The sequence below is a fragment of the Pipistrellus kuhlii genome, unplaced genomic scaffold (assembly GCF_014108245.1).
Source record: "Pipistrellus kuhlii isolate mPipKuh1 unplaced genomic scaffold, mPipKuh1.p scaffold_m20_p_7, whole genome shotgun sequence".
Classification (NCBI taxonomy): Eukaryota; Metazoa; Chordata; class Mammalia; order Chiroptera; family Vespertilionidae; genus Pipistrellus; species Pipistrellus kuhlii.
The window spans coordinates 31210316-31235695 of NW_023425573.1; the positions used below are offsets into that span (position 1 = coordinate 31210316).

Consider the following 25380-nt stretch of genomic DNA (forward strand, 5'->3'; position numbering starts at 1 on the left):
GAGCATAGTTGGGTAATTGAAACTGCATCAAGTGAAATCGTGAATAAGGAGGGGGCTTCTTATATACTATTATTAACTCTGGTCACCATACTGTATATTACATCCCAAGGACTTATTTTACTGGAAGTTTGTGCCTTTTGACCACCTTCACCCAATCCCAGCTCCCTGCCTATGGCAACCACCAGTTGTATTTATGAGTTTATTTGTGTGCTTTTTTAGATTCCCCATATATTTGAGGTCATACAGTCTTTGTTTTTCTTTGTCTCACTTATTTCACTTAGCATAATGCATTCAGGCTCCATCCATGTTGTTGCAAAAGGCGGATATGGCTGAATAATATTTCACACCACACACACACACACACACACACACACACACACACACACTCTTTATCCGTTCATCCATCAGTGGGCACTTAAGTTGTTCCCATATCTTGGCTATTGTAAATAATGCTGCAGTGTGAACATAAGGATACAGACATCTTTTTGAGTTAGAGTTTTCATTTCCTTTGGATAAGTAGAAGAGGACTTGCTGGATCATATGTTAAGATAGTTGTGTCTTTAAATTTTTGAGAAATCTTTATTACTGTTTTCCATGGTAGCTGTACCCATTTAGATTCTCACCAGTAACGCACAGTTTCCTTTTCTCCACATTTTCACCAACGCTTATCTCTTGTGTTTTTGATAATAGCCATTCTGACAGGTGTGAGGTGATAACTCATTGTGGTTTTAATTTGCATTTTCATATGATGAGTAATGTTGGAACATCTTTTACTATACCTGTTATATCTATCTATCTATCTATCTATCTATATATCATATCATATCATATCATATCATATCATATCATATCATATCATACACATACTAGGGGTCCAGTGCACGAATTCATGCACCTTGAAAGGAATTGTGGATCATGAGGCTGTGGTGGGCACAGGGGCAGGTCTTGGCTGATCCTTCACGTCCCTACCCCAAGCCCCTCCTTCTGTGGCCCCTGGTTTCTTGTCTGCCTACAGCCCCGCTCCCACCACTGCTGCTGCTCCCACATGCTGATAGCACCGGCCCCACTTGTGCCCGCTTACGGCTTGGAGTGATTGGGGCCGGCACCAACAGTGGGTATGAATGGCGGCATTGCCCCAATAGCTCCTCAGGAGCAGGAGGAGGTGGAGAAGCCCTCAGGGGCAATCGGGCCAGCAGCTGCCACTTGTACCTGCAGATGGCACCAAGAGATCAGGGCCAGTGCTTGGTGCTGGCAGTGGGTACGAGCGGTGGCTCTGGTGTCGGCAGCAGGTGCGAAAGCTGCTCAGGACTGCGGCACGCAGAAGCAGAGAATTTTCAGTAACGACCAGAGGCTTGCTCCGATGATGGTGACTGGCCCTGCCTTGGTCTGGTGACCCTGCTCACCCTCCACCATCCCACCATGGCCAACACCGGCCATGTTCCGTGCTCTGCTACCTACTGCTGATACCCATCATATTCTGTGCACACCCCTGGTGGTCAGCAGGCATCATAGTGACCAATTGTTAGGTTATTTTGCCATTCAGTCTTTTTGCATATTAGCCTTTTATTATATAGGATTCTCTCTGGAAAAAATGTCTATTCAGATTTTCTGCCCAAATGTTTCCTTACTGTTGCGTTGGATGTAGAAGAAATATTTTATACTAGTTGTTAAACTTGGATAAATAATTTCTAACTTATGCCAATATAAAAGATTTTTTAAAAATAAAACAGGTTATAATTTTAGAATGTCCAAATATTTAAATTCCAAATATCTCCTTTGATTATCCTTATTCAAATATTTAATACTAAAGTGTGAAATCACAAAATCTTTTTTTGACAAAATATTTATAATCTAGAACCAGTTGATATAAACTTAGGGTTGTGGGCCGCGTAGTCTTTGTCATTAATACCCATCTCTGCCATTGTAGTGTGTGAGCACCTGTAGACAATAATAAATGGGTGTAGTGGCATTCCAATAAAACTTCATAAAAACAAGCAACTGGCTCACAGGCCACAGTTTATTATTTCCTGATCTGTTGTCTAAAGCTTCATTTTTCTGAAATGCAGAAATAAATACTAATAAAGTATTGGACTTTAAATATTTTCATTTAATATATAACTCTCACATAAATAGTTTTTGAGGGCTTTTAAAATTCAAGCCTAAAATCTTTGTATGTATGTGGATTTAATGGTAGAATTTAATTGCCCTCTAAATATTTCTAGTAATTATGGGAAAATGGTGGCCCAGTGTTTCTAATAACCTCATATTTTAAAAACATGTATATGAGTCTGTTATTATAAAAAGTCAAAGTATTCAGAGATAAAGTAGAAAATGAAAGTTTGCACTTTTCCCAGTCTCATTCCCCAGCAATACTCACTTTTAATAATGTCATATCTTTTTAGGCATCCAAACATGTAAATGGGATTATATTGTATATTTTGTTCTGCGACTTAAGGAATAAAATTTTTATTTATTTAATTAAAACATGAAAATATAAGCAGTATGTGTTTGTAGAAGACATTTTAAATGACTATAGTTTCAGGAAGGGCCGGGTACCTAGAAGAGCATACTTTTCTGGCAGTCTGTTTAGTTCCCTGAGGTGCTTTTCTTAGGTTCTTTCCAACCTCAAAATACATAGGCACTTTTCTCTCACTTGTTCTGTGTTCTATGGCAGCATATTCTTAGAAACGGTTTTATAAATGAGGCCACACGTATTAACTAATTTGCCCAAGGTCATAGAACTGGTTGGTGGGAGATCAGGAAGAACACTTGAAATACCACTCTCCCAAAATATTACATGTGAATATGTTACAGGTTATTTTCTTTCCTATTAAATATATTTTTAGTTTTTTAAATTTTTATTGAATTTACTGGGTAGACATTATACAGCTTTCAGGTGTATAGTTCTAGAATACATTAATCATCAATCATTGTATTGTGTGTTCACCACCCCAAGTCAAGTCTCCTTCCATCACTATTTTCTACCTATTAAAAATAAAGTTTAGAAATTAACATTTTTTTTAATCCTCACCTGAGGATATTTTCCATTGATTTTTTTTAGAGAGAGTGGAGGAGAGAGGGAAAGACAGAGAGAAGCACATTGATTGGTTGCCTTCTGCACGAGCCCCAACCAGGGCCCAGGCCAGGGAGGAGCCTGAAACCAAGGTTCATGCCCTTGTCCAGAGTTGAACCTGAGACCCTTTGGTACACAGGCGGATGCTCTATCCACTGAGTCAAATTGGCCAGAGCAGAAATGAACATTTCTTAAGGAGTCAAAGAGGGGGGAATAGGAGATAACTGCAATACTATTAATAATGAAAAATACATTAAAAAAAGGGACATTTCTTTGTTTTTCAAAAGTTCTAAAACAATACAGCAGTAGAGCTTATAACGTGAAAACAGAATTGCTCAGCTAAAGGATATACACAGTAAACATTTTTAAAGTCATTGTCATAGCTTGAACAGTTAGTTTCCTGCCTTCAGTTTATGAGAATACCTAGAAACATTTGGATTCAGAAAAATTTGGAGATTTAGATGCATTTTATTTATTTTTTAAAAGATTTATATTGCCCAGCTGGCATGGCTTAGTGATTGAGTGTCCAACTATGAGCGTCACAGTTCGATTCCTGGTCAGAGCACATGCTTAGGGTTGTGGGCTCGCTCCCCAGTGTGGAGCATGCAGGAAGCAGCCCATCAATGATTCTCATCATTGATGTTTCTATCTCTCTCTCCCTACCCCTCCATTTCTATTTTTATTGATTTTTAGGGAGAGAAAGGAAGGGAGAGGGAAAGAGAAAGAGAAACATTGATATGAGAGCAGACCATTGATTGGCAGCCTCCTACATGCCCTTCCACTCCTGAAACCTGGATATGTGCCTGACCAGGAATTGAACCTGCAACCTTTAGTGCATGGGAGGATATCCAGCCAATTGAGCCACACCAGCCAGGGTTAGATGCATTTTAAATTTTCCTTATTAAATACTTCCAAGATTATTAAACTTACCCATTTTGAATGAGTCACTTGAGAATTTTAGCTTTATTCAGTATATTAGAATATAGAACATTTGAGTGACCATTAAGAATGTAGAAGTAAATGTCCCTGTGTATGATTTTATTTTTATACTAGTGGCACTGCGCACAAATTTATGCATGGGTGGGTCCCTTGGCCTGGCTGGCGATCAGGGCCGGCCGGTGGGGGGAAGGGACTGTGGTAAGTTGGCTGGCTGGGAGGAGGGACCACGGGAGGTTGGCTGTGGGTGTGCACTGACCACTAGAGGGCAGTTCCTGTGTTGAGCGTCTGCCTCCTGGTGGTCAGTGCGCATCATAGCAACCAGTTGACCAGTCGTAATGGTTGCTTAGGCTTTTATATATAGTGGCTAGAGGCCCAGTGCATGAAATTCATGCACAGAAGTGGTGTGTGTGTGTGTGTGTGTGTGTGTGTGTGTGTGTGTGTCCTCAGCCCGGCTTGTGCCCTCTTGCAATCCAGGACCCCTGACAGGCAATCAGGGCCTATTGGGACTTTCCTTCCCCTGGCTGCCAGCAGCTGGGCCCACCCCTACTGCTGCCACTGTTTACCATCTCTGTGGTGCTGCCTCCCTCTTCCCCTGCCACTGATCACCTCCCTCTGTGGGCGACAAGCATGGGGTACAATTGCTTGGGCCTCCCTCTGTGGGGCGATTAATTGCAGGGCCTCCAGATCAATCACCCCATAGAGCGAGGCCCTGCCCACCTGTCCGGGGCTCTGCGATCGATAGCAGCACCCCCCCCCCCCCACCCCCTGCACCCAGTCAATTGCCCCGCTGGCCCCTCCTTCTTCAGGATGATATTGGGATGATGGTGGGGCCCCTTGACCAGTTCCATCGCACCCACCTTGGCTAGCCTGGCGCCAGTGCATGTCATAGCGTGATCTTCTGGATGGTCTTTCAGATAGTCTTTCTGCTGTTTGGTCTATTTGCGTATTATGCTTTTATTATTATAGATAGATTTTCAAGATATGTATAAGTACATTACCTGCTATCTGATTCTTGTATTCCATAGTTGCCTGTATTCTTTTCCTAGAGCTTCCATAACAAAGAACCACAAACTGAGTGACTTAAACAACAAAAATTAACTGTCTCATAGTTCTGGAGGCCAGAAATCTGAACTCAGGGTTAATTTCTTCTAAGGAATGTGAGGGAGAATCTGTTTTATGCCTTTTTCCTAGACTCTGGTGATTTGCTATCTATCTTTGGTATTCCTTGGCTTATATATGTATTATTCTAATGGCATTTTTCCTGTTTCTCCTTATATAATCTTTATGTGCATATGTATCTGGTCCAAATTTCTTATTTTAATAAGGACAACAGTCATGGTGGAATTAGTCCTTCTCTAATGACTTCATTTTAACTTCATTACCTCTGTAAGGACTCAGTTTCCAAATTAAGGTCACACTTTGAGGTACTGGGGAATATGAGTTCAGCATACATTTTTGGGGGTCATATTTCAACCTGTAACATTGCTCTTAACCATAATTGGGACATACAGTCACTCAGCCCCTTTCCGCTGCGTAATAGACTCATTTTTTAGTGACAACAGGACAGAGCATTTTATTTATACCAGGGAGGGAAAAAATAGGACATACAACTAAGCCAGAGAAGTCTTGTATCGGCAAAGAGGGCAAAAGTGCAAGATGGGAGGTAGTATTCAGAATCTAGGTGGTTTGTATAGATCAGCAATTTTCGACCTTTTTCATCTCATGGCACACATAAACTAATTTCTAAAGTTCTGTGGCACACCAAAAAATATTTCTTGCTGATCTGACAAAAAATATAGGTGTAATTTTGATTCATTCACACTAGATGGCTATTGTGTTGGCTTTAGTCATTAAAAACCCCCACTTTTGCCGAAACCAGTTTGGCTCAGTGGTAGAGTGTCGGTCTGTGGATTGAAAGGTCCCAGGTTCGATTCCTGTCAAGGGCATGTACATTGGTTGTGGGCACATCCACGGTAGGGGGTGTGCAAGAGGCAGCTGGTCGATGTTTCTCTCTCATCGATGTTTCTAGCTCTCTATCCCTCTCTCCTCCTCTCTGTAATAAATCAATAAAAAATATATTTTAAAAAAACAGAAAAACCCACTTTTTTGACATCCTAAGGGAAAGGAGGCGTTCAGTGCCCCTGACCTAAATAGTTATTGCATGTTTTAAACATTCGTGTGGCACACTGGTTGAAAATTGCTACTATAGACGAAAGCTTTCTTCAAGTTGAAATTGCTAGTAATGGCTTATAGAGAAAGTAACATTTTACCCAGACATTGAAAGATTATTAGAATTTGAACAGGAAACTGGCTTACATAGGAAAAGGGCAAACACTGAGGAAAGGGCAAATTTAGAGACTTTTTTAGTTGTAAAATATGACTACAAAAGGAACAGATCTTTACAAGCTGATGGTATTTCAATAGTGGGTGTGTGTTTTTTCTACTTGTAGAATTACAAGGCTAACTTCATTGGTCTGTACTTTAAACTACTTTTGTTTTTTGCTGTACTTTTACAGGCATATACTAGTGTCTCTAAGGCTTCGCTTAGCCTTGCAGATCATAGAGAACTTGGAAAGATGATGAATACGATAATTTTTCATACAAAAATGGTGGATTCCTTGGTGGAAATGTTGGTGGAAACATCAGATCTCTCCATATTTTGGTATGTTATGATTATCTTTAGATCAGAATTTAAGATTTTTTTAGTATCCAAAGGTATCTCTTGATTTTAAAAAAATATTAATATAATTTTTAAGACAGTTCAGTAATAATATTGAATAAATTTTTAAAATATCCTCATTGGATATCCATTGATTTTTAGATAGTGGAAGGGAGAGGGAGAGACAGAGAGAGAAACGTTGATGTGAGAGAGACACATTGATTGGTTGCCTCCTGCATGTGCTCTGACGAACTAGGGCATAAGAATAAAGGGAATAGTGGATAACTTGCTAACAAAAAGAAGTTTACTGCCCTGGCTGGTTTTGCTCAGTGAATAGAGCATCGGTTGTGGACTAAAGTGTCCCAGGTTGGATTCCGATCAAGGCACATGACTGGATCCCTAGTAGGGGACATACGGAAGGCAGCTGATCAATGATTAATGATTCTCTCTCATCATTGATGTTTCTATCTCTCCCTCTCCCTTCTTCTCTGAAATCAATAAAAATATATATATATATTTTAAAAATTTACCAATTTGGGATTTTATGTTTATTTTTATTTTTTCCCCGCCTCGACCCCCCCCCCCCCCTATGTTTATTTTTAATTCTCTATTAAGAACAGCTCTTCTGGTGTGAATTTTTTACACTTTTTTTGAGGAGGTGAAAACAGTCACTTCAAATTTGACGTAAGGCCCTCGCTCTTTCATCATTAGATTAAGAAAAAAATTTGCAGATTAGTGTTAAATAGAGCAAATGTTGGAAGTAAAATACCAATTAATCTCACTCTATAGTATTAAATTAGACATTAATGTTGTGATGATATGGTGACCATTCTCTGAATTGTGTTCCATTCTCCTTTTATCAGAGCCTCTTTAGTTATAAATTTGACTAAGTATACTGTTTAAGTTTTGTCCCTTTCTTTTTCCCCTCATTAAGTGGTCCTTAAAGGAAAATCATGTTTTATTTCCATTGTGTCTAACATAGTAGGTATTTAATGAATATTTGAATGAATATATGAATTTGATCATGAAGCCAGGATTCAAACTCAAGTATTTGGCTCCAAAGCTATATAATATCAACTCTGTTTCTGCTTATGGCCATTATTCCTTTAGGGAAGTTTGTTGGAATAACCTAGTATGTCCCTTTATTTCTAAAATGCTGAGATAATCCCAGTGGGTAATGATAGTAGTTGCTATATATTGAATAGCTGTCATTATAAAAAGCTTTTTATTGCTTAAAATAACTCGGTTCATACCATTTTTGGTAGTTTGTTAGGGTGGCTTTAATTAGCAGTATTGCAGAGGAAATCCAGGGAAGGTATCAGGAATCTCTTAAAGAACTAAAAAGAAAGAAAAAAAACAAAACCAAAAAACCGGTATATCATGTGTAAAATTTACAAAAATTTTCAAGGTTATTTGGAAATGTATATTATTGTCTGTCCCAAAGGTTTCCTTGAGAAGAAAATGGAACGCCCGGTGCATGGATTCCTGGGGTCCCTTGGCCTGGCCTGTGCCTTCGCAATCCGGGACTCCTCAGGGGATGTTGGAGAGCCAGTTTTGGCTTGATACCGACAGGCTAGGCCAAGGAACCCCACCGATGTGCAAACTTATGAACTGGGACTCTAGTATGCACATAAGATCTTTGGTTAATCTCTTTCTGCCCTCCCTTCTCCCCCCTTCCCTCTGAGATTCACTAGTCTGTTCCATGTTTCCATGACTGTGGTTTCCACTCCTGCATTGAACGTCTGCCCCCTGGTGGTCAGTGCACATCATAGCTACTGGATGGTTGGCTGGTTGTTTAGGCTTTTACAATATATTAGGTCTAGTAATAATTAATGTCGTTTTCTAATACTTTTTAAAATCAAATTTATTTAAACAATACAACAAAATTTAATCAACAATATACTTGCCGTTGTTTTCTACTACTTGTGCCCAATGCTCAGGAAGCATTTTAATCCCTCTGTTGTGAAATTCTTGTGATTTTGATGCAAAAAATTTGGTCAATGCATTTTTGAGGCATTCTTCATTATTAAATTTTTTTCCAAGAAGAAAGTTTTGCAAAGAACGAAACAAATGGTAATCGGAAGGGGCAATATCAGGAGAATATTCAGGTTGAGGGAGAACTTCCCATTCCAACTGGCGCAGTTTTTCAGCAGTGATTCTTGCAGTATGCGGTCGTGCATTATCATGGTGAAGAATTACGCCCTTCCGATTAATCAGCGCGGGTTCTTTTTCTCTTAAAGCTTGGGCTAACCTTTCCAACTGGGCACTATACACTGCACTTGTAATGGTTTGGTTAGATGGTAAAAGTTTATAATGAAGAATTCCTTTAAAATTCCACCAAACACACAACATCACTTTTTTTGTATGCAAGTCAGGTTTTGGCGTGGGCTGTGGAGCCTCATTTTTGTCCAACCATTGAGGCCGCCTTTTCAAATTAACAGACAGCACCCATTCTTCATCTCCGGTAACAATTTGCTCTAAAAACGGCAAACGGTTTTTGACGAGAGAGGAGCGAACTGCAAATTGTGACTCTTTGATTACGGTTGTTGTCGGTCAACTCATGAGGAACCCATTTTCCAAACTTTTGGACTTTGCCAAGTGCACGCAATTGATTGGAAATTGTTTTTTGTGAACAATTTAAAATTGTCGCAAGCTCTTGTTGGGTAATTTGAGGATTTTGCACCAAAAGAGCTTGAAGAGCTTCTTGATCAAAATTGGACACACGGCCTCGACCACTCTTGTCATCTAACGAAAAATTTCCCTCGCGAAATTTCTCAAACCAACGCTGGCATTTTCTGGCGCTAACTGCATCTTGACCAAGAGCACTACAGATGTTTTTTGCAGCCTCACTTGCTTTTCTTCCTAATTGGAACTCATAAAGCATGCAGTGCCGAATATGCTCTTCATCCGCCATCTTCTTAGCCCTAGTTTTGCAACAAAAATCAAACCAAACACAAACTTTTTCAAGCAAAACTTGTTAATTGTACTTCACACGTTCTGTAGATACCACGTGTTTGAAGGTTATGTCAATACAAGTCAACGCCAAGCAAGATTTTAAACGAATGTTTAAAAACGACATTAATTATTACTAGACCCGATATATATATGTGTGTGTGTGTATATATATATATATAGATATAGATATAGATATTTTTCAGCTACAGAAAAGTTCCTATTTTAAAAGAAAGATATAACAATTAGAAAGTCATATATTCATATAATATAGGTATGGTTTATTTTCTGTTTAGGTTTTTTTAAATTTGTAATATATTATACAAATAATATTTTTATTACTCTGGAGTGATTATCAGTGTGTAAGAGATACTCTTTGGAAAAATAATTATTCTCTTAAGGGAATAATGCTACCAATTGGGAACTCATTCATTTGAATTAATTAACTGTAAGGTACTATATCATGAAAATTTTAACTATAAAAGTTGATTCTAATTTTTAATTTGTTTTCTTATATAGTTTTTATAGTCGTGCTTTTGAGAAGATGTTTCAACAGTGTTTGGAGTTACCCTCTCAGTCAAGATACTCAATTGCATTTCCACTACTTTGCACTCATTTTATGAGTTGCACACATGAACTGTGTCCAGAAGAGGTAATTTCAGGGTACTACTCTGATTTATATGGTATGCAGAATAAACTAAACCAAACATGTAGCTGACCAAATGCTCACAAAGTAATGGATACCTAATTTAGCTTTCCATCTAGTGCATCTGTATGTAGAATCAGAGAATACTTGAATAGGTATTTTATGTAGATATAATAGATATTTTATTAGATACATAAGTATTTATAAGTATATATCATAAGGTCACTAGAAATTACCTTTATTAAAGTAAATGGTAGGTCAGGTATTAATATGTATGGTAAAAATATATACAGTAATTGATTTTGTATGCTTACTTTCCTTCTTAGGTTACATTGGAAAGACTTGAAAATTAAAAAAAAAATTTATCTTTATTGATTTCAGAGAGGGAGAAGGAGAGAGAAATAGAAACACCATTGATGAGAGAGAATCATTAATCCGCTGCTTCCTGTATGCCCCACACTGTAGATCAAGCCCTCAATTGGGCATGTGCCCACTGTCATGCTGGTCAAGCAAAACTTGCAAATTGAATGCACAGATTAGTGACTAAACATAAACATATCGAAGATGAATTTTACTGACTTACCAATACAATGGATATAAAATCTAGGTTTGCTGGTATTTATAAGACATACATGCTGGCATGCGGGCACACAGAATTATTGAATAATTGAACTAATTAGCAGTTTTATCGATGCCAAGTATTTATCAAAAATGTACTCAGGCCGAGAACAGTTTGGCTCAATGGATAGAGCGTCGGCTTGGGGACTGAAGGGTCCCGGGTTCGATTCTGGTCAAGTGCATGTACCTTGGTTGCAGACATATCCCCAGTAGGGAGTGTGCAAGAGGCAGCTGATCGATGACTCTCATCGATGTTTCTAACTCTCTCTCTCCCTTCCTCTCTGTGCAAAATCAATAAAATATATTTTTTAGAAATGTACTCAGTATTTTTGATAGATACTGATGTTCCTTCTAATGTTTAAGGAACAAATATCACTTTTTAAATGTAGTAATAATATATATTAAGATTAAATAGTATATTTATGTATAATTTACTAGGAATTAATATTGAGTCCCTTAAAACTATAGAACTTGTAGAAGAGAAACTTACAGATAGTAGTAGCATTATTAATATTTTTAAGCATTAGGTAACATCTGTTGCAGGAATCTGTTGGAATGAGATAGAGATTAGCCTGCAGGAGTTTGTTAGGGAGTGCTTTTAGGATTAATAACTGTGAGGATGTTACTACCCAATTTTAATAGATTTATAGTTTTTAGATTTAATAGGTTTCCCCCAAGTCAGAATTTGCTTAAACAGGGCTATAACTATTTATAATTTGAAATCTCTTATGTAAGTGTATTTTGCTTGTACATCCTCTTTAAAGTTTTAAAGGAAATTTAAATAAAATACATTTTAAGGTATCATGATAGATTTAGGAACAGTTATTTTGCATGTCTAAGTATTTTACATTCTTTTATATTATCTTACATTTATTCTAGCAGCACAAAAGTAATGTATGTAATAATCTCTGACCCCCACTCCTTAATGTAGAATGGACTTTAATCTTATTTTCTGTGTTTATTTAAAAAGTGCTTTATCTCAAACTACTTATTGATAATTATTATTATTATTCTGCTTTAACAGCGACATCATATTGGAGATCGAAGTCTTTCCTTATGTAACATGTTTCTGGATGAAATGGCTAAACAAGCTCGAAATCTTATCACTGATATTTGCACAGAACAGTGTACTCTTAGTGACCAGGTAATAATTTAAATGTTTTCTTACAGATAAGAAATTTGTATATGAAAGCAAGAAAATGATCTGTTGGACACTTTGTTTACTGTTTATTAATATATTTTTATTTTCTTATTTTCAGACTCTTACTAAATCTTATCTACCTCTTGTGAAGCTCCATTGTTAGATAGTTTTGAAACCTCTAGGTTGGCATTTAAGTCCCTTCATGATAGTTTAAACTTCTCTGTCCTGTGTGCACTTAGGCTTCATCACCTAGCAATTCTCACTAGATTCTGAACACATTCTGTCCTAACATAGTTTTGTTCTTTGTAGGCCATTTATCCTTTAAATTGCAGTCAACTTATAACTTTCTCTATGAAGTCTGTCTTCACAGAATATTTACCTATTTCTGTTTTCCACTAAGCTTAGACTCCTTGAGCTAGGTCAATTCTACTTTTTATTTATACCTCTGTTCTTACTGCTAGCAGGATATTTCTTACATATACTGGATTCAGTTAAGGTTTATTTGAATTATTAATGTGTTTTCAAAGTAATTGGTATAATGTAATATTTTATTCTTTTTAAATTTAGTTGCTGCCCAAGCATTGTGCCAAAACCATTAGTCAGGCAGTGAATAAGAAGTCTAAAAAACAAACTGGTAAAAAAGGGGAACCTGAAAGGGAAAAACCTGGAGTTGAGAGCATGAGGAAAAACAGGCTAGTAGTGACCAAGTAAGCCATCTATTTTTATTAATTTTTTTTGCTACAGTTTATTTTTTCAGTTTACTTTTGTATGGCGTTAGTAATGATGAAATGCTAGTAATTGTAAATTCTCCATTTCCCAGTCATTAATTTTTTTCACCTTTGTGAACTTGTTTAACCATTAAGTGCTTATTTCATCTAAAAATGCAGATTTTGGAGTTTTGAAGAAAACAGATGATAATTGTCTTGTTTTTAAATACAGAATACTAAAGACCAGGAATCTATCTAAAAATTTAGGAGTGCACTTTTATTTTCATTGTATTTAAAATAAGATATTTGAGACTTTATTTTGGCATGTGGTGTGTATGGCTGATACCATTGTTTTAAATGGACATATCAGAATAGGTAGCATTTTAGAGCTGTTTGCTTACCTGGAGAGGAGGCATAGGTGGGCAATAATGGGTGAATATTTTTTTGCTTAAAGTACATTTATTATTTCTTGCTACCTACGTTGAGCAAGTTATTTGTCATTTTGTAGTCAACTTTCTTCCTCCACAACAGAAATTACAATAGAAATTCAAAATGATTATCTTTATGAATGTGGAATAAGCTCATTTTTGTGTATTAAGTCATTATCATCTGAAGATAGAAATGAATGTTGCTTATCTTCATAAAATTGTTCTCATGTGTTAAAAAATTTTGAACTTTGTTTAAGAGAGAAATTGAATTCTATAATTATTATCCCCAAATAAGATCTCATGTTTATAAAATTAATTTGTGTTGTTATGATAAAATGTTGACATTTTGTTTACTGTTATTTAATATTTTTTCAGCCTTGATAAATTGCACACTGCACTTTCTGAGTTGTGTTTCTCTATAAATTATGTACCAAACATGGTGGTTTGGGAACATACCTTTACCCCACGAGAATATTTGACTTCTCACCTGGAAATCCGCTTTACTAAGTAAGAAAGAACATTAACTATTTTTGCTTGTTTGTTCATCTAATGAGTTTGTTATATTTATTCTTTACATTGACACAGTATTTTCTTTTATGAGAAAAAGCATTAGTAGAATTAGTAGAATAATTATTTGGGAAGTATGAAAATACTGAACTGGGAATTATGTAAATTACTCAGATTCTTATCCCATACTTGCTATTATTAACCAGTTGTAACATTAGACAAGGCATTTTATTTCAGTGAGCCTTAGTTTTCTTATAAGTAAAATGAGAAAACTGGAGCTAATCAGTATTTTTCAATTGTCAGGTGGCATCCCGTGGGGTCATGAAATCAGATTAGAAGGTTGTAATAAATATATTTTTAATATATTTTATTGATTTTTTACATAGTGGAAGGGAGAAGAATAGAGAGTTAGAAACATTGATGAGAGCGAAACATCCATCAGCTGCCTCCTGTACACACCCCACTGGGTATGTGCCCGCAACCAAAGTATATGTCCTTGACTAGAATCGAATCTGGGACCCTTGAGTCCACAGGCCAATGTTCTATCCACTGAGCCAAACTGGTTAGGGCTGTAATAAATATTTAAAGAAAGAAGAGGAAGAAGGAAAGGAAAGAAAGAAGTAGAAAAAAATTAGTGCATTGAATGTAGTAAGTATAAATTTTGTGTCATGACACTTCAGTTATGTATGTACACATGTGTGTACTGAGCTGTGATGCTGGATACATACCTTACAAGGGGTCAAATTTAAATGTTCAAAAACCTCAGGACTAGATGAATTCAATACTATTCTGGATTCAGATGTGTGCTGTTATGCCAATAGATCTAAAATCTTGAGGCACTTAGTTCTTATTATAGTTTTATACGTTATATATAATGTTTCTTGAAATGATAATGCATGAGATAAGTCAGAAATCTTTCAACTTGATATTGTTTCTTAATCCATTTTGTAAAGTTACAAATTTATTAAAATATTGATTGATTGGATAAGTTTGTCTTGAAGGCCTTAAAGCAATTTATAAAACAAAATTTTGCCAAAGATTTTTCAAAATTTTGAGGTAATTAACAAGTAGTCTTTGTATCTTTTGTTTAACATTGTATTAAGTACTATGAGTACTAATGAAACATAAAGCTTAGAGCTATAGTTGGTGAGAATTCTACGATTATGGAATCAAATAGAATATATACGTGGACTCTAAATTAAATGTTAAGTAATCAGTTGACTAGAGAAGGGTTTGTTCTGGAACAAAGACTGTCTTTTGCTGGCTTTAGTAATGCAGGCACCCTGATGGTAACACTCAGAATGCTCTAGTATTGAAGACAGAGGGAAATCATGCCCTTTGGTATTTATTATTCTTAACTACCAAGGTGGCTAGAGTGGTGGGTGAAAGGTAGGATTCAGTTTTCAGCTCCCATGTTTTCCTTCTGTAAATATGTAGTCTGGTCTATTAATCCACAGAGAAGAAGTAGATACTCTTTTTACCAAACATCTATCTCCTTAGTGGTCAAGATCAAACCAAGGCTGTAAACTTGTTGACCTAGGAAAGGATTTTTATGCCACCGCATATAGCTTGATTAGTTGATGATTTTAGTTGAACACTTCACTTGAGCACAATCTTAGGACTTAGGGGCCATATTGCAAGGATAGCATTTTTATCTTGAGTTAATCTCCTTGGACTGTTAATAGCATTGAGGTTTGTCTATTATATTGAATACTTCCTTACAAATACAGGTTAAGAACTTGACAAATCTAATACTTAGTGATTTTTAATGAAGGTGAAATAAGGGTGGCCAATGTAGGAAAAGATCATTTAGGAAAGAAAGTATTTTCAAAATTTGTCTTTCTTTTTTAGATTTATGCAGTGTCTTGGGATATAAACTAAATTGAACTGTGTTTATGTGCTACAAGTAATTAAAGAACAATGAAATTTTCTGTTTGTTGCCTTGTTTTGACTATAGCACATTTTGTTAAGAGGCAGCACTAAGTTAGACAGAAAGGGTGCCAAACCTTACATCCACCAATTTCAAACAAAGTGACCTTGGTCAGTTCTGAACCTTAGTGTGTGTGTGTGTGTGTGTGTGTGTGTGTGTGTGTGGTGTTTTGGGTTTTTTTTTAATCTGTGAAATGGTAGTAATAATAACTGCATAGTAGGGTTGTTAAATATGAAAGCTACTGGTGATATGTATAAAACTTAAAAAAAACTAGTGGCACATAATGCCAAATGAATTCAAGCTATGAAAAATAGTCCACTGTACTTGCTATAATGTATTATGTCAAAGGGATTTATCCTTAAATCATTTTATTACTGATGTCTTTAGAATTTTTAAATCATTTCATTACCATTTCATTGTAGTTTTTAGGTAGTCATTGTTTGTTTAGATTGTTTCTTTGGAAGATGATAGTAATTTCATGGTTTTGTAACAAATTGTATTTAAAATTTTATTGCTTATTTGATATTAAAGATTAGTAGGTTGAATGGCCTATATTTATAAATGCAAAAGTCAGAACTCTTTTCTTCTTATGGTTGTTGTTGTTGTTTTTTCTTTATCTCAGGTCAATTGTTGGAATGACTATGTATAATCAAGCCACACAAGAAATTGCAAAACCATCAGAGCTTTTAACAAGTGTAAGAGCATATATGACTGTACTGCAGTCGATAGAAAACTATGTGCAAATAGATATTACAAGAGTATTTAATAATGTTCTTCTTCAGCAAACACAACATTTAGACAGTCATGGAGAGCCAACCATTACAAGTTTATACACAAATTGGTAAGGAACGCATCTGAAAATTTGGATTGATACAATGTTTCCTTGTAATGAACTACTTGGGAAAATTATTTTTTTATGGAAAAATTCTCGTTCATATTATCAGCCAACTTAAAATTATATTCAGGAATATATGGCATAATACATTTTGAATTAAATAGTTCCTCCTGGTTATAAATTTACTTTTCTTCTTAGGTATTTGGAAACTTTATTAAGACAAGTCAGCAATGGTCATATAGCTTATTTCCCTGCAATGAAAGCTTTTGTGAACTTACCTACAGAAAATGAATTAACATTCAATGCAGAGGAGTATTCTGACATATCAGGTGAATAATACTTGTTTTTTTCACATGTTTTAGAGAATGAAGAAACAATTCTTTTTGGCTTTTGATTCTATTATGACTATTTTCATTCAATTATATACAAAGTCATACATTATATTTCAGACTTATTTTTGCATTTGTGTTTTTTTGTTTGTTTGTTTTTTTACTCTAGAGACTTCTCAGGTGTAATTTGCTTCTATACTGTAATGTCTCAATTTGTTAATGTTTATTTTCTTAAAGTATTTGCTTTGTCAAAGTATAAAAGTAATTGCATTTCCTTTCAGAAATGAGGTCATTATCAGAACTGCTAGGCCCATATGGTATGAAGTTCCTAAGTGAAAGCCTTATGTGGCATATTTCATCACAAGTTGCTGAACTTAAGGTAATGTAGTCTTTATTAATTTTAGCTTATAAACACAAATTCCAAAAAAACATTTCAAGAAAATGAGCAGCAAGCCTAGAATGTTAATTTCTTTAACCTGACATGAAAGTTCTCATATGTAAATGAAATTATAGCATTAGCATGGTCTTTTTTTTTTTAAGGTCTTGAAGTACCTTTTAAAAATATATTTTTATTGATTTCAGAGAGGAAGGGAGAGGGAGAGAGAGATAGAAACATCAGAGAGATAGAAACATCAGTGATTGGTTGCCTCCTACATGCCGTACACTGGGAATTGAGCCTGAAATCTGGGCATATGCCCTGACTGGGAATTGAACTGTGACCTCTTGGTTCATAAGTCAATACTCAACCATTGAGCCATGCCAGTGGGGCCTAGCATGGTCTTTTAATAGCATCTTTGTTTTGTTCTGTTTTACAAATAGTAATCTGATTTACTGAAAATTGAGCAAACCTATAGGATAATTCAGTTCCTGCAAGGTTGATAACTATTTTGCTGAGCGAATAAAATAGATGGCAAGAGTCAGTGTGACTAAAAAAGGGGCAATATTAACCCGTAGTTAAAGACTCAAGTTTTCAAGTCTGGCTATCCTGGAATTCATCCTGTTAATTGTGCACTTTGACTTTGGGCAAAGTTTAAACATACAATTATATGAGCTAATTATATGAGCTAATTAATATATGTCAATTGCTTGAATACTTAGCATGCTGCCTGACACACAATAAGTACTGAATAAATATTACTTTGGTATTCATCATGTCATTATTTTCTCATTGTTATTTTTTAAAAGAATGTTTTACAATTCTTATATAGAAGTCAGCTTTTAGATACTTTATAATGTGGGTTTTAAATACACAGACTTTATACTATGTTTTTAAACATACAAACATTGCAATGCAAATTTCAGTTTTTTACAAGCAATATTTCTCATTTATTAGACTCATTCCCTTGTAAATACATTATCTCTCTTCTATTTTGTTCTCGGGTAACAAATTTCTAATTTTCAGTTTACTTTATGTTCCTTTTAGTATGAGATAATAGAAGAATTGTGGCCCAGTAATTTTACTTTTGCCTATTATTTTCTATTTCAACTGTATAAATAGGTACTTTCAGAATTGTTAGCATTTTTAGTGATTCTTTGTCATTAAAGGTAGTAGCTTGAGTATTGTGATGAAGTAATAAAAATTAGCCTATTTGGATCTTTCTATATTCCTATCTGTGAGAGTTCAGAGACACCAATGTCCTTAACAGTCCTCGAGGCCTCTGTAGGACCCGGCCTGCGCTTTTCCTGACCTTCTTTACTCCTCCAGCCTACTTGGCCTGCTTGTTGTGTCACCTCAGATACTCTTCACAGAGATAATGCCTAAGATTGCCTTCTCATAACATTCCTGTATTTTTCAAATGTCATATCAGAATATCCTTCCTTGACCACACTTTTAAAAATAGCAATCATCACTTTTTATTCTCTTTGTCCAATTTTATGTGTATCTTACTTGGACCTCCCTTATGTATTTGCTAATGCCAGTCTCACTAGAGTAAAACCTTTAATTCTCCTAAAATCTTGGTGCTAAATTAGTTTTCAACACATTGTAAATGCTTGTTAAATATCTGTTGGATGCATAAATAAAAATGTCTTTCTTTCTGACTCTTTGTTTTAGGACTTTTATAAACTTTAAACATACATATTATTTGCTTCTATAATTTGTTCTAGGACTTTTATAAACTTTAAACATACATATTATTAACTCCTTTAAATGATTGAAACTGGAATTCTCCCCGTTTTACAAATTAGAAAAGTGAAAACAAGAAGGATTAACTTGTCCAGGCTCACATGCTTAAAGTGGAGAAACTAGAGTTTGAACCTATATAGTCTTATCTAGCTCTAGAGCTTTACACTGGTACGGTGCTGCTGTACTGTTAGAAACGAAAGGGTCCTAAGCAGTCATCTAACCCACCCTATCTGAGGCAGGAACATATATTACGTTTTCCTAGCTGAATGTTCTGGTCTTTTTGAAAATGAAGCAGCCTGGTCAATCACGATATCTAAATAGTAATTAAAATTATTTTTTATTTACTAATTTGAGAGAGAGAGAAAAATAACAACAACAACATTTTTGCTTTCATTGGTTGATTCTTGTATGTGCCCTGACTGGGATTGAATGTGCAAACTTGGTGTATGGTTAATACACTCTCGAGTTACCTGGCTAGGGCTAAATAGTAATTTTTGATTGGTCCTTATTCTTACATCAAGAGGCAGAGACTGCCCTAACCGGTTTGGCTCAATGGATAGAGCATTAGCTTGCGGACTGAAAGAACCTAGGTTTGATTCCAGTCAAGGGCATGTACCTTGGTTGTGGGCACATCCCCAGTAGAGAGTGTGCAAGAGGCAGCTGATCGATATTTCTAACTCTCTTTTCCTCTCTGTAAAAAATCAATAAAATACATTAAAAAAAAAAAGAGGCAGAGACTACCTTTGACAAAATCACAGTTCACATGTTTAAAACTTTTGTTGTGAGTGATGCACACCTGCCCACCCGCCCTCTGCTACTTGTGCCACTTCCGCAGCATCAGCATATTCCAGCAGGGCCATCCACCAGGCTGACATTCTATGGGCCTTTCATTTCTGGGTTGTCTCCTGACAAAATTGCTGGAGAGATTGAGAGAGGGAGAGAATTCTCTATATTTAACCAGCACTTCCAAACTACTTTACATACTTATTTGAGCATTTAAAAAATATATTTTAAAAATTTTATTTATTTATTTATTTATTTATTTATTTATTTATTTATTTATTTATTTATTTTACAGAGAGGAAGGGAGAGGGATAGAGACCTAGAAACATTGATGAGAGAAACATCGGTCAGCTGCTTCCTGCACACCTCCCACTGGGAATGTGCCCGCAACCAAGGTACATGCCCTTGACCGTAATCAAACCTGGGACCCTTCAGTCCGCAGGTCGACACTCTTGTCCACTGAGCCAAACTGGTTGGGGCATATTTGAGCATTTCTTTAGGAAAATTTTGAAAATAACTTAAAGGATATGAACATTTAGATTTTTTTTCTTAATATTATCAAATATCTCTCGGATGACATTGTAGCCCATACTTATATTAGAGTATGATCATACCTCTAATAGCATTTTAATCTGTTTGAAATTGGTACATAAAATGTTTTTGAGGGAATTAAAATATTTAAAGATCATTCTATAATTTCTTAGCTTTTATTTTCTAAATTGACAAACTAAATATTACGTGCCTACATCTTCATCTTATGGATGGCTTTAATTGTTGCAGCTGAGGACCTTTTTGTTTCAAACAGTAAAGTTGTGTGCCAATAAAAAAGTAGTGCTTTATATTTAATGGTTGTGAATAAATCATGTGTCAGACATAGTCAACACTATGCATGTGTACTTGTGGCAAAACATGTTTGTTACTTTCTGGAGAAGAAAACAACCAGTCTTCTTTCTACTAAAATTCTTGGGCTGTTGTATTTGGAGTTGTGCCCGTCGAGTCAATTTATTCTTCCAACCTTGCCAAAAGAATTGTTTTGGCATTTTACAGATGAGTTCTTTTAGTTCTTCATGGAGCCCTAGTAGATTTTTTTTTCTTCTTCTAAATGAAGTAGGAAATTGAAATATGAATTGTGTCAATACTTTAACTTTTTTAAAAAATTTCTTTATTGATTAAGGTATTACATATGTGTCCTTATTCCCCCATTACCCCCAAGGCCCTTTCTTTTTTTATAGAAAACCTTTTTTTCTTTTTAGTATTCTTGATTGCTTTCATGTGATTTGTCTCAGTTCCTTTTATAAACCATTTAGTTGGTAATTCCTAGTATTACTTCCAGTGTTCAGTTCATTCACCATTGATATTATCAATGGCTTTAAATATGTAGAGAATTAAATAGAGTAATGTTCTAACAAGTGCTTTAGGTTAATGGCTTTAAAATAATTTTCCCCAGCTCATCAGCAGCATTACCTTGGCACTTTTTAAAAATGCACCATTTTTGGTTCCATTTCATACCTGCTGAATCAGAACGTGTGGTGCTGGGACCCAGCAATATCTGTTTTAGTTCTCTAGATCATTCTTATATACACTGAAGATTGGAAACCATTTCTTTAGTGTTTAAAGGGATGGATTTTTAAAAATATATTTTATTGATTTTGTACAGATAGGAAGGGAGAGAGATAGAGAGTTAGAAACATCGATGAGAGAGAGTCATCGATCAGCTGCCTCCTGCACACCCCCTGCTGGGGATATGCCCGCAACCAAGGTACATGCCCTTGACCGGAATCGAACCCGGGACCCATCAGTCCCCAAGCCGACGCTCTATCCATTGAGCCAAACCGGTCTCGGCCGTAAAGGGATGGATTTTTAAATCAAGCATACCTATATTCAGATTCCAATTTTGCCACTTAAAATCTTTGCCACTTTGGTCAAGTTATGTAACTTCTCTGAGCCTTAGTTCTCTCTGTTGTAAAATTAGAATATTCTCTCCCTCATTTGAGATTGTTTGTAAATTGCCTCGTACAGGAGCTTAAAAATGATAACAGTATTTTTACTATTAAATATATACTATAATTTATTAATTCTGTAATACAATTATCCTATATTTCTGAAATTGTGTGTATCTTATAGTCAGATAATTAGAAAACATTTAAGTTTAATTGGTAGAGTGGTTATTTTTTTCTTAGTGGCACATAAGGTAATGGTGAATTTAAAATTCAGTGGTGTCTTTGATTCACGGATGAGATATTTGTTTAAGGTGCATGAGCAGTGTCAGGGTTGGGCATTTAGTCTGAACATATATTGGTTGAATCAAGTTTTAGGATGAGACAAGTATGGTATTGGCCCCTGAAAGAGCAGGCATTCTAATTAGAGACTATAGAACTTGAATTTAGCAGATAAATGTGACTGAAGCAGAACATTTGGTGGGGAGCATAAAGAGAAATAATCTGAAGTAATATCAAGAAACCTAAACCAAATGCATATGAGTATAGGAAAAATGAGTTTTATAGATTTTCTGTATAGTTTTTCTTTTTCCCCTCAAATCAGATGTCATCAGCCCTTGGCTTGTAACAGAACCGCTATGGCACTTGAATAGTATGCTTGCTATATCTTTGCAGCTAGACCTGCTGAATTAAATATGCAGGGGTGAAGCCTGAATATATGTATTTATAATTACATATATCCAAATCCAGGCTTCATCTCTGCATATTTCAAATACATATATCTAAGCTTTCCAAATACATTTATCTGTTATTTTTCAAATTAATTACATTTGTCTTACGGTAGTTGTAAATTTTAAACCAAATTACTTTCCAGTGTTTCTTTTAAGCAAAATGTTCTTTTATGAGATTTTCTGGAATAGTTATCCTTCACTCCCTTCCCTTATTTATATCCCTTCTTTTTTTTCTATTCTCTTTCCTTTTCTCTTGATGGTCTTTGAAAGAGAAGGTACATAGTTGGCCCTTCCATTTGATAATTTGTGTTGGAAAATATTGATTTATTATAATCTCCTTGAAGTGGTACCATACCCTAACAAGTTATTGTCCTTCTGATTTTGTATATCCAGCAGTGAACTCTAGGCTATCTTTGGTCAGTTGTTGTTTTTGTGGAATTTATTGCTCTCTCTATCCACTTCTGTGTCTGCTTTTTATTATTGATGCTGTTCTGTGTCTAAGGATAAGATAATCCTTTATCCTGCTACTTATCTTTATGGCTTTTTTCCTGGATTCCTCTTCTTGAATTTGCAAACGCAAGAAAACATTAAGCTTATGTAAATAATTTTAAGATTCCTTTATTAAAACAACAAAAATATAGCAGTGTTTCCCAAACTTCTCTCACGATGAGAATCACCTGGTGGAGTTGTTAAACTACAGATTCCTGAATCCCAACTAGGAAGTACTAAGTTAGTATACAATTTTACCTATATGTTCCCAAAAATTCTAGGTTAGCACTTCCTAGTTGGGATTCAGGAATCTGTATTTTAACAACTCCACCAGGTGATTCTCATCATGAGAGAAGTTTGGGAAACACTGGTATAGAACATCTGGATTTTCTGAAATGTATTTCCCACATGTTCTTATCTCATTAACACAAGGAGATCTCATGCCTGACCTGGGATCTTTCTTTCTTTTTTTTAGAAACTTGTGGTGGAGAATGTTGATGTGCTAACACAAATGAGGACCAGCTTTGACAAACCAGACCAGATGGCTGCACTCTTTAAAAGATTATCATGTGGGTAACTTCTAATACTTTTTAGAAGCATTAAGAAGACTAAAGTATTTAGCTTTTGCTTAAAATTTATAAACATAAATATAGTAATAAATTATGAATAAGTACTCTTTAGCTTCTGAAGAGAACTAGAAAAATTTTAAATCAAAGGATCTTTGTAAGTATCTGTTTCACAATTTTTTTTTACTGTATTCTTAGTACAGTGTGTCAAATACTTTTAATATTAACTGTTCGTGAACCCGTTAAATTGAATACAGTAAATCTATATTAATTTAGATTAAAGGAGAATTAACTTTTGAGTCTGTCACTTTCTAAAAATCAATTTGATTAAGGTACAATTTACATATAATAAGATACACATGCTTCAGTGAACTGTGTGATGGATTGTGACAAACGCATTCATCTATGTAGTCACTATTGTAATCAAGACGTAAAACAGTCCCACCACCTCAGAGTCTCCTCTGTATAGTCAGTGATCATCCCAGCCCCCAATACAGAGGACTTACCTGATTTCTATCACTACAGATTAAATATGCTATTCCAGAATTTTATATAAACTAAGCCATACTCTTTCTGTGTCTGACGTTAGCGTGTTTTTGAGATTTACCCATCTGTGTTAAGTGAGTCAGTAATTTATTCCATTTTATTGCTAACTAGTAGTGGGAAAGACTAGAAAAAAAATTTCATTACGTGAAAATCTGAGTATATACCTTTAAAAAAAATCCATTTTAATGTCTTTTTGACAGTTGACATTGAGTCTTTTGTGGGAGGTATATTGTGAAATAAGAGTGAATCTTTAAGTATGTTTAGCCCAATAACTATTTTAGATAAACTTGGATTAATTTTATTTTCACTTGCTTTTTATACTTGAACTTAAAGTTATAATTTTAAATTACTTTAAAGTCATGCTTCTTTTGATTCATTTAAGACTTCCCAACATTAGAAAATTAGTGAAATTCTAAAAAAAGTCTTTGCATTTGAGAAAACCAGAAAGTGTATTTTCCCAAATAAAAAGTAATCCTTAAGAAAATTTGAAAAAAGTAATCCATTCATGTGCTTTACTTACTTTGCCTTTGATATTTTTCTTTTAAATGTTTTACAACTATGTCAAATTTTATTAAGGTATCTTATCTTGCTTTTAAAATATAAACTTAGCATAAAATTACACTGCAGTTTGCCTTGTAGAATAAATAGATCAGTGGTTGCCAGAACTATAAATAGAAAGCAATGAGGGGTTATTTTAGGTTGGGAACTGTTCATCATAGTGGTGATGATGTTGATAACACAAATATACACGTTAATTATTTTTTCTAGAGCTGTATACTGAAAGGGGTAAAAAGTCAGGTTTACTGTTTGATACTTAAAAAATGAAATTAAATAAAAAAAATTGACTTGGTAACATTATAGGAAGAGGAGACTGAATACATTTTTAGCAAGAAATTATTAAATATCTATTTGATCTCTTACTATGTACTTGTATTTTCTAGTCTTTTTTTGTTTATACTTAACATTTTTGTATTTTTTATGTTTGCCTATTTAATAATACTCATTTGAACACCCAACTAGCCTTCACCCTAGTTAATATTCTGCTAATAAAGAGCATCTGGTTAGATAAAACTAAGCTACTGCGCTGTTCAATGCCTGTTTACTGATAGTTTAACTCTCTGATTTGTGGAATTGAAACAACATAGAATTTGTTAAAATTCCAACCAGAATTTATAGGTTTCAAAATAAAATTCATCATCCTTTACCTAGATTCTGTTTGCTTGAATATTGTCTATAATAGTGGTGATTCATGACCTGTGTAATTGGCCAAAATCAAAAGATAAATTGTTTTAATACCCATATATATCAAATTTATCTTTAAATATAATTTATTAAATATATTTTTGGAATTTGAAAAAAAAAAATCTGTTTAAGCGTACCTTATTCAGGGAAACAGAGAAAGCTACCTTTTCAGTTGAACTATTTTTCAGATTGCTCTT

General features: G+C 35.0%; 1 protein-coding gene across 5 annotated transcripts in view; it reads left to right on the forward strand.

Annotated features, from left to right (window-relative positions):
* The window catches only part of NCKAP1 (NCK associated protein 1), a 98804-nt gene that overhangs the window by 57675 nt on the left and 15749 nt on the right, over positions 1-25380 (forward strand). For 3 of the 5 annotated variants that reach the window (XM_036420679.2, XM_036420680.2, XM_045575670.1), the window contains 9 exons: positions 6529-6674; positions 10143-10275; positions 11912-12031; positions 12596-12735; positions 13539-13670; positions 16223-16441; positions 16634-16764; positions 17046-17143; positions 23305-23398. In XM_036420679.2, the coding sequence (XP_036276572.1) occupies positions 6529-6674; positions 10143-10275; positions 11912-12031; positions 12596-12735; positions 13539-13670; positions 16223-16441; positions 16634-16764; positions 17046-17143; positions 23305-23398 (1213 nt within the window). The remainder of the gene's footprint in view (positions 1-6528; positions 6675-10142; positions 10276-11911; positions 12032-12595; positions 12736-13538; positions 13671-16222; positions 16442-16633; positions 16765-17045; positions 17144-23304; positions 23399-25380) is intronic. The other 2 variants (XM_045575669.1, XM_036420681.2) reach the window with 2 other exon arrangements.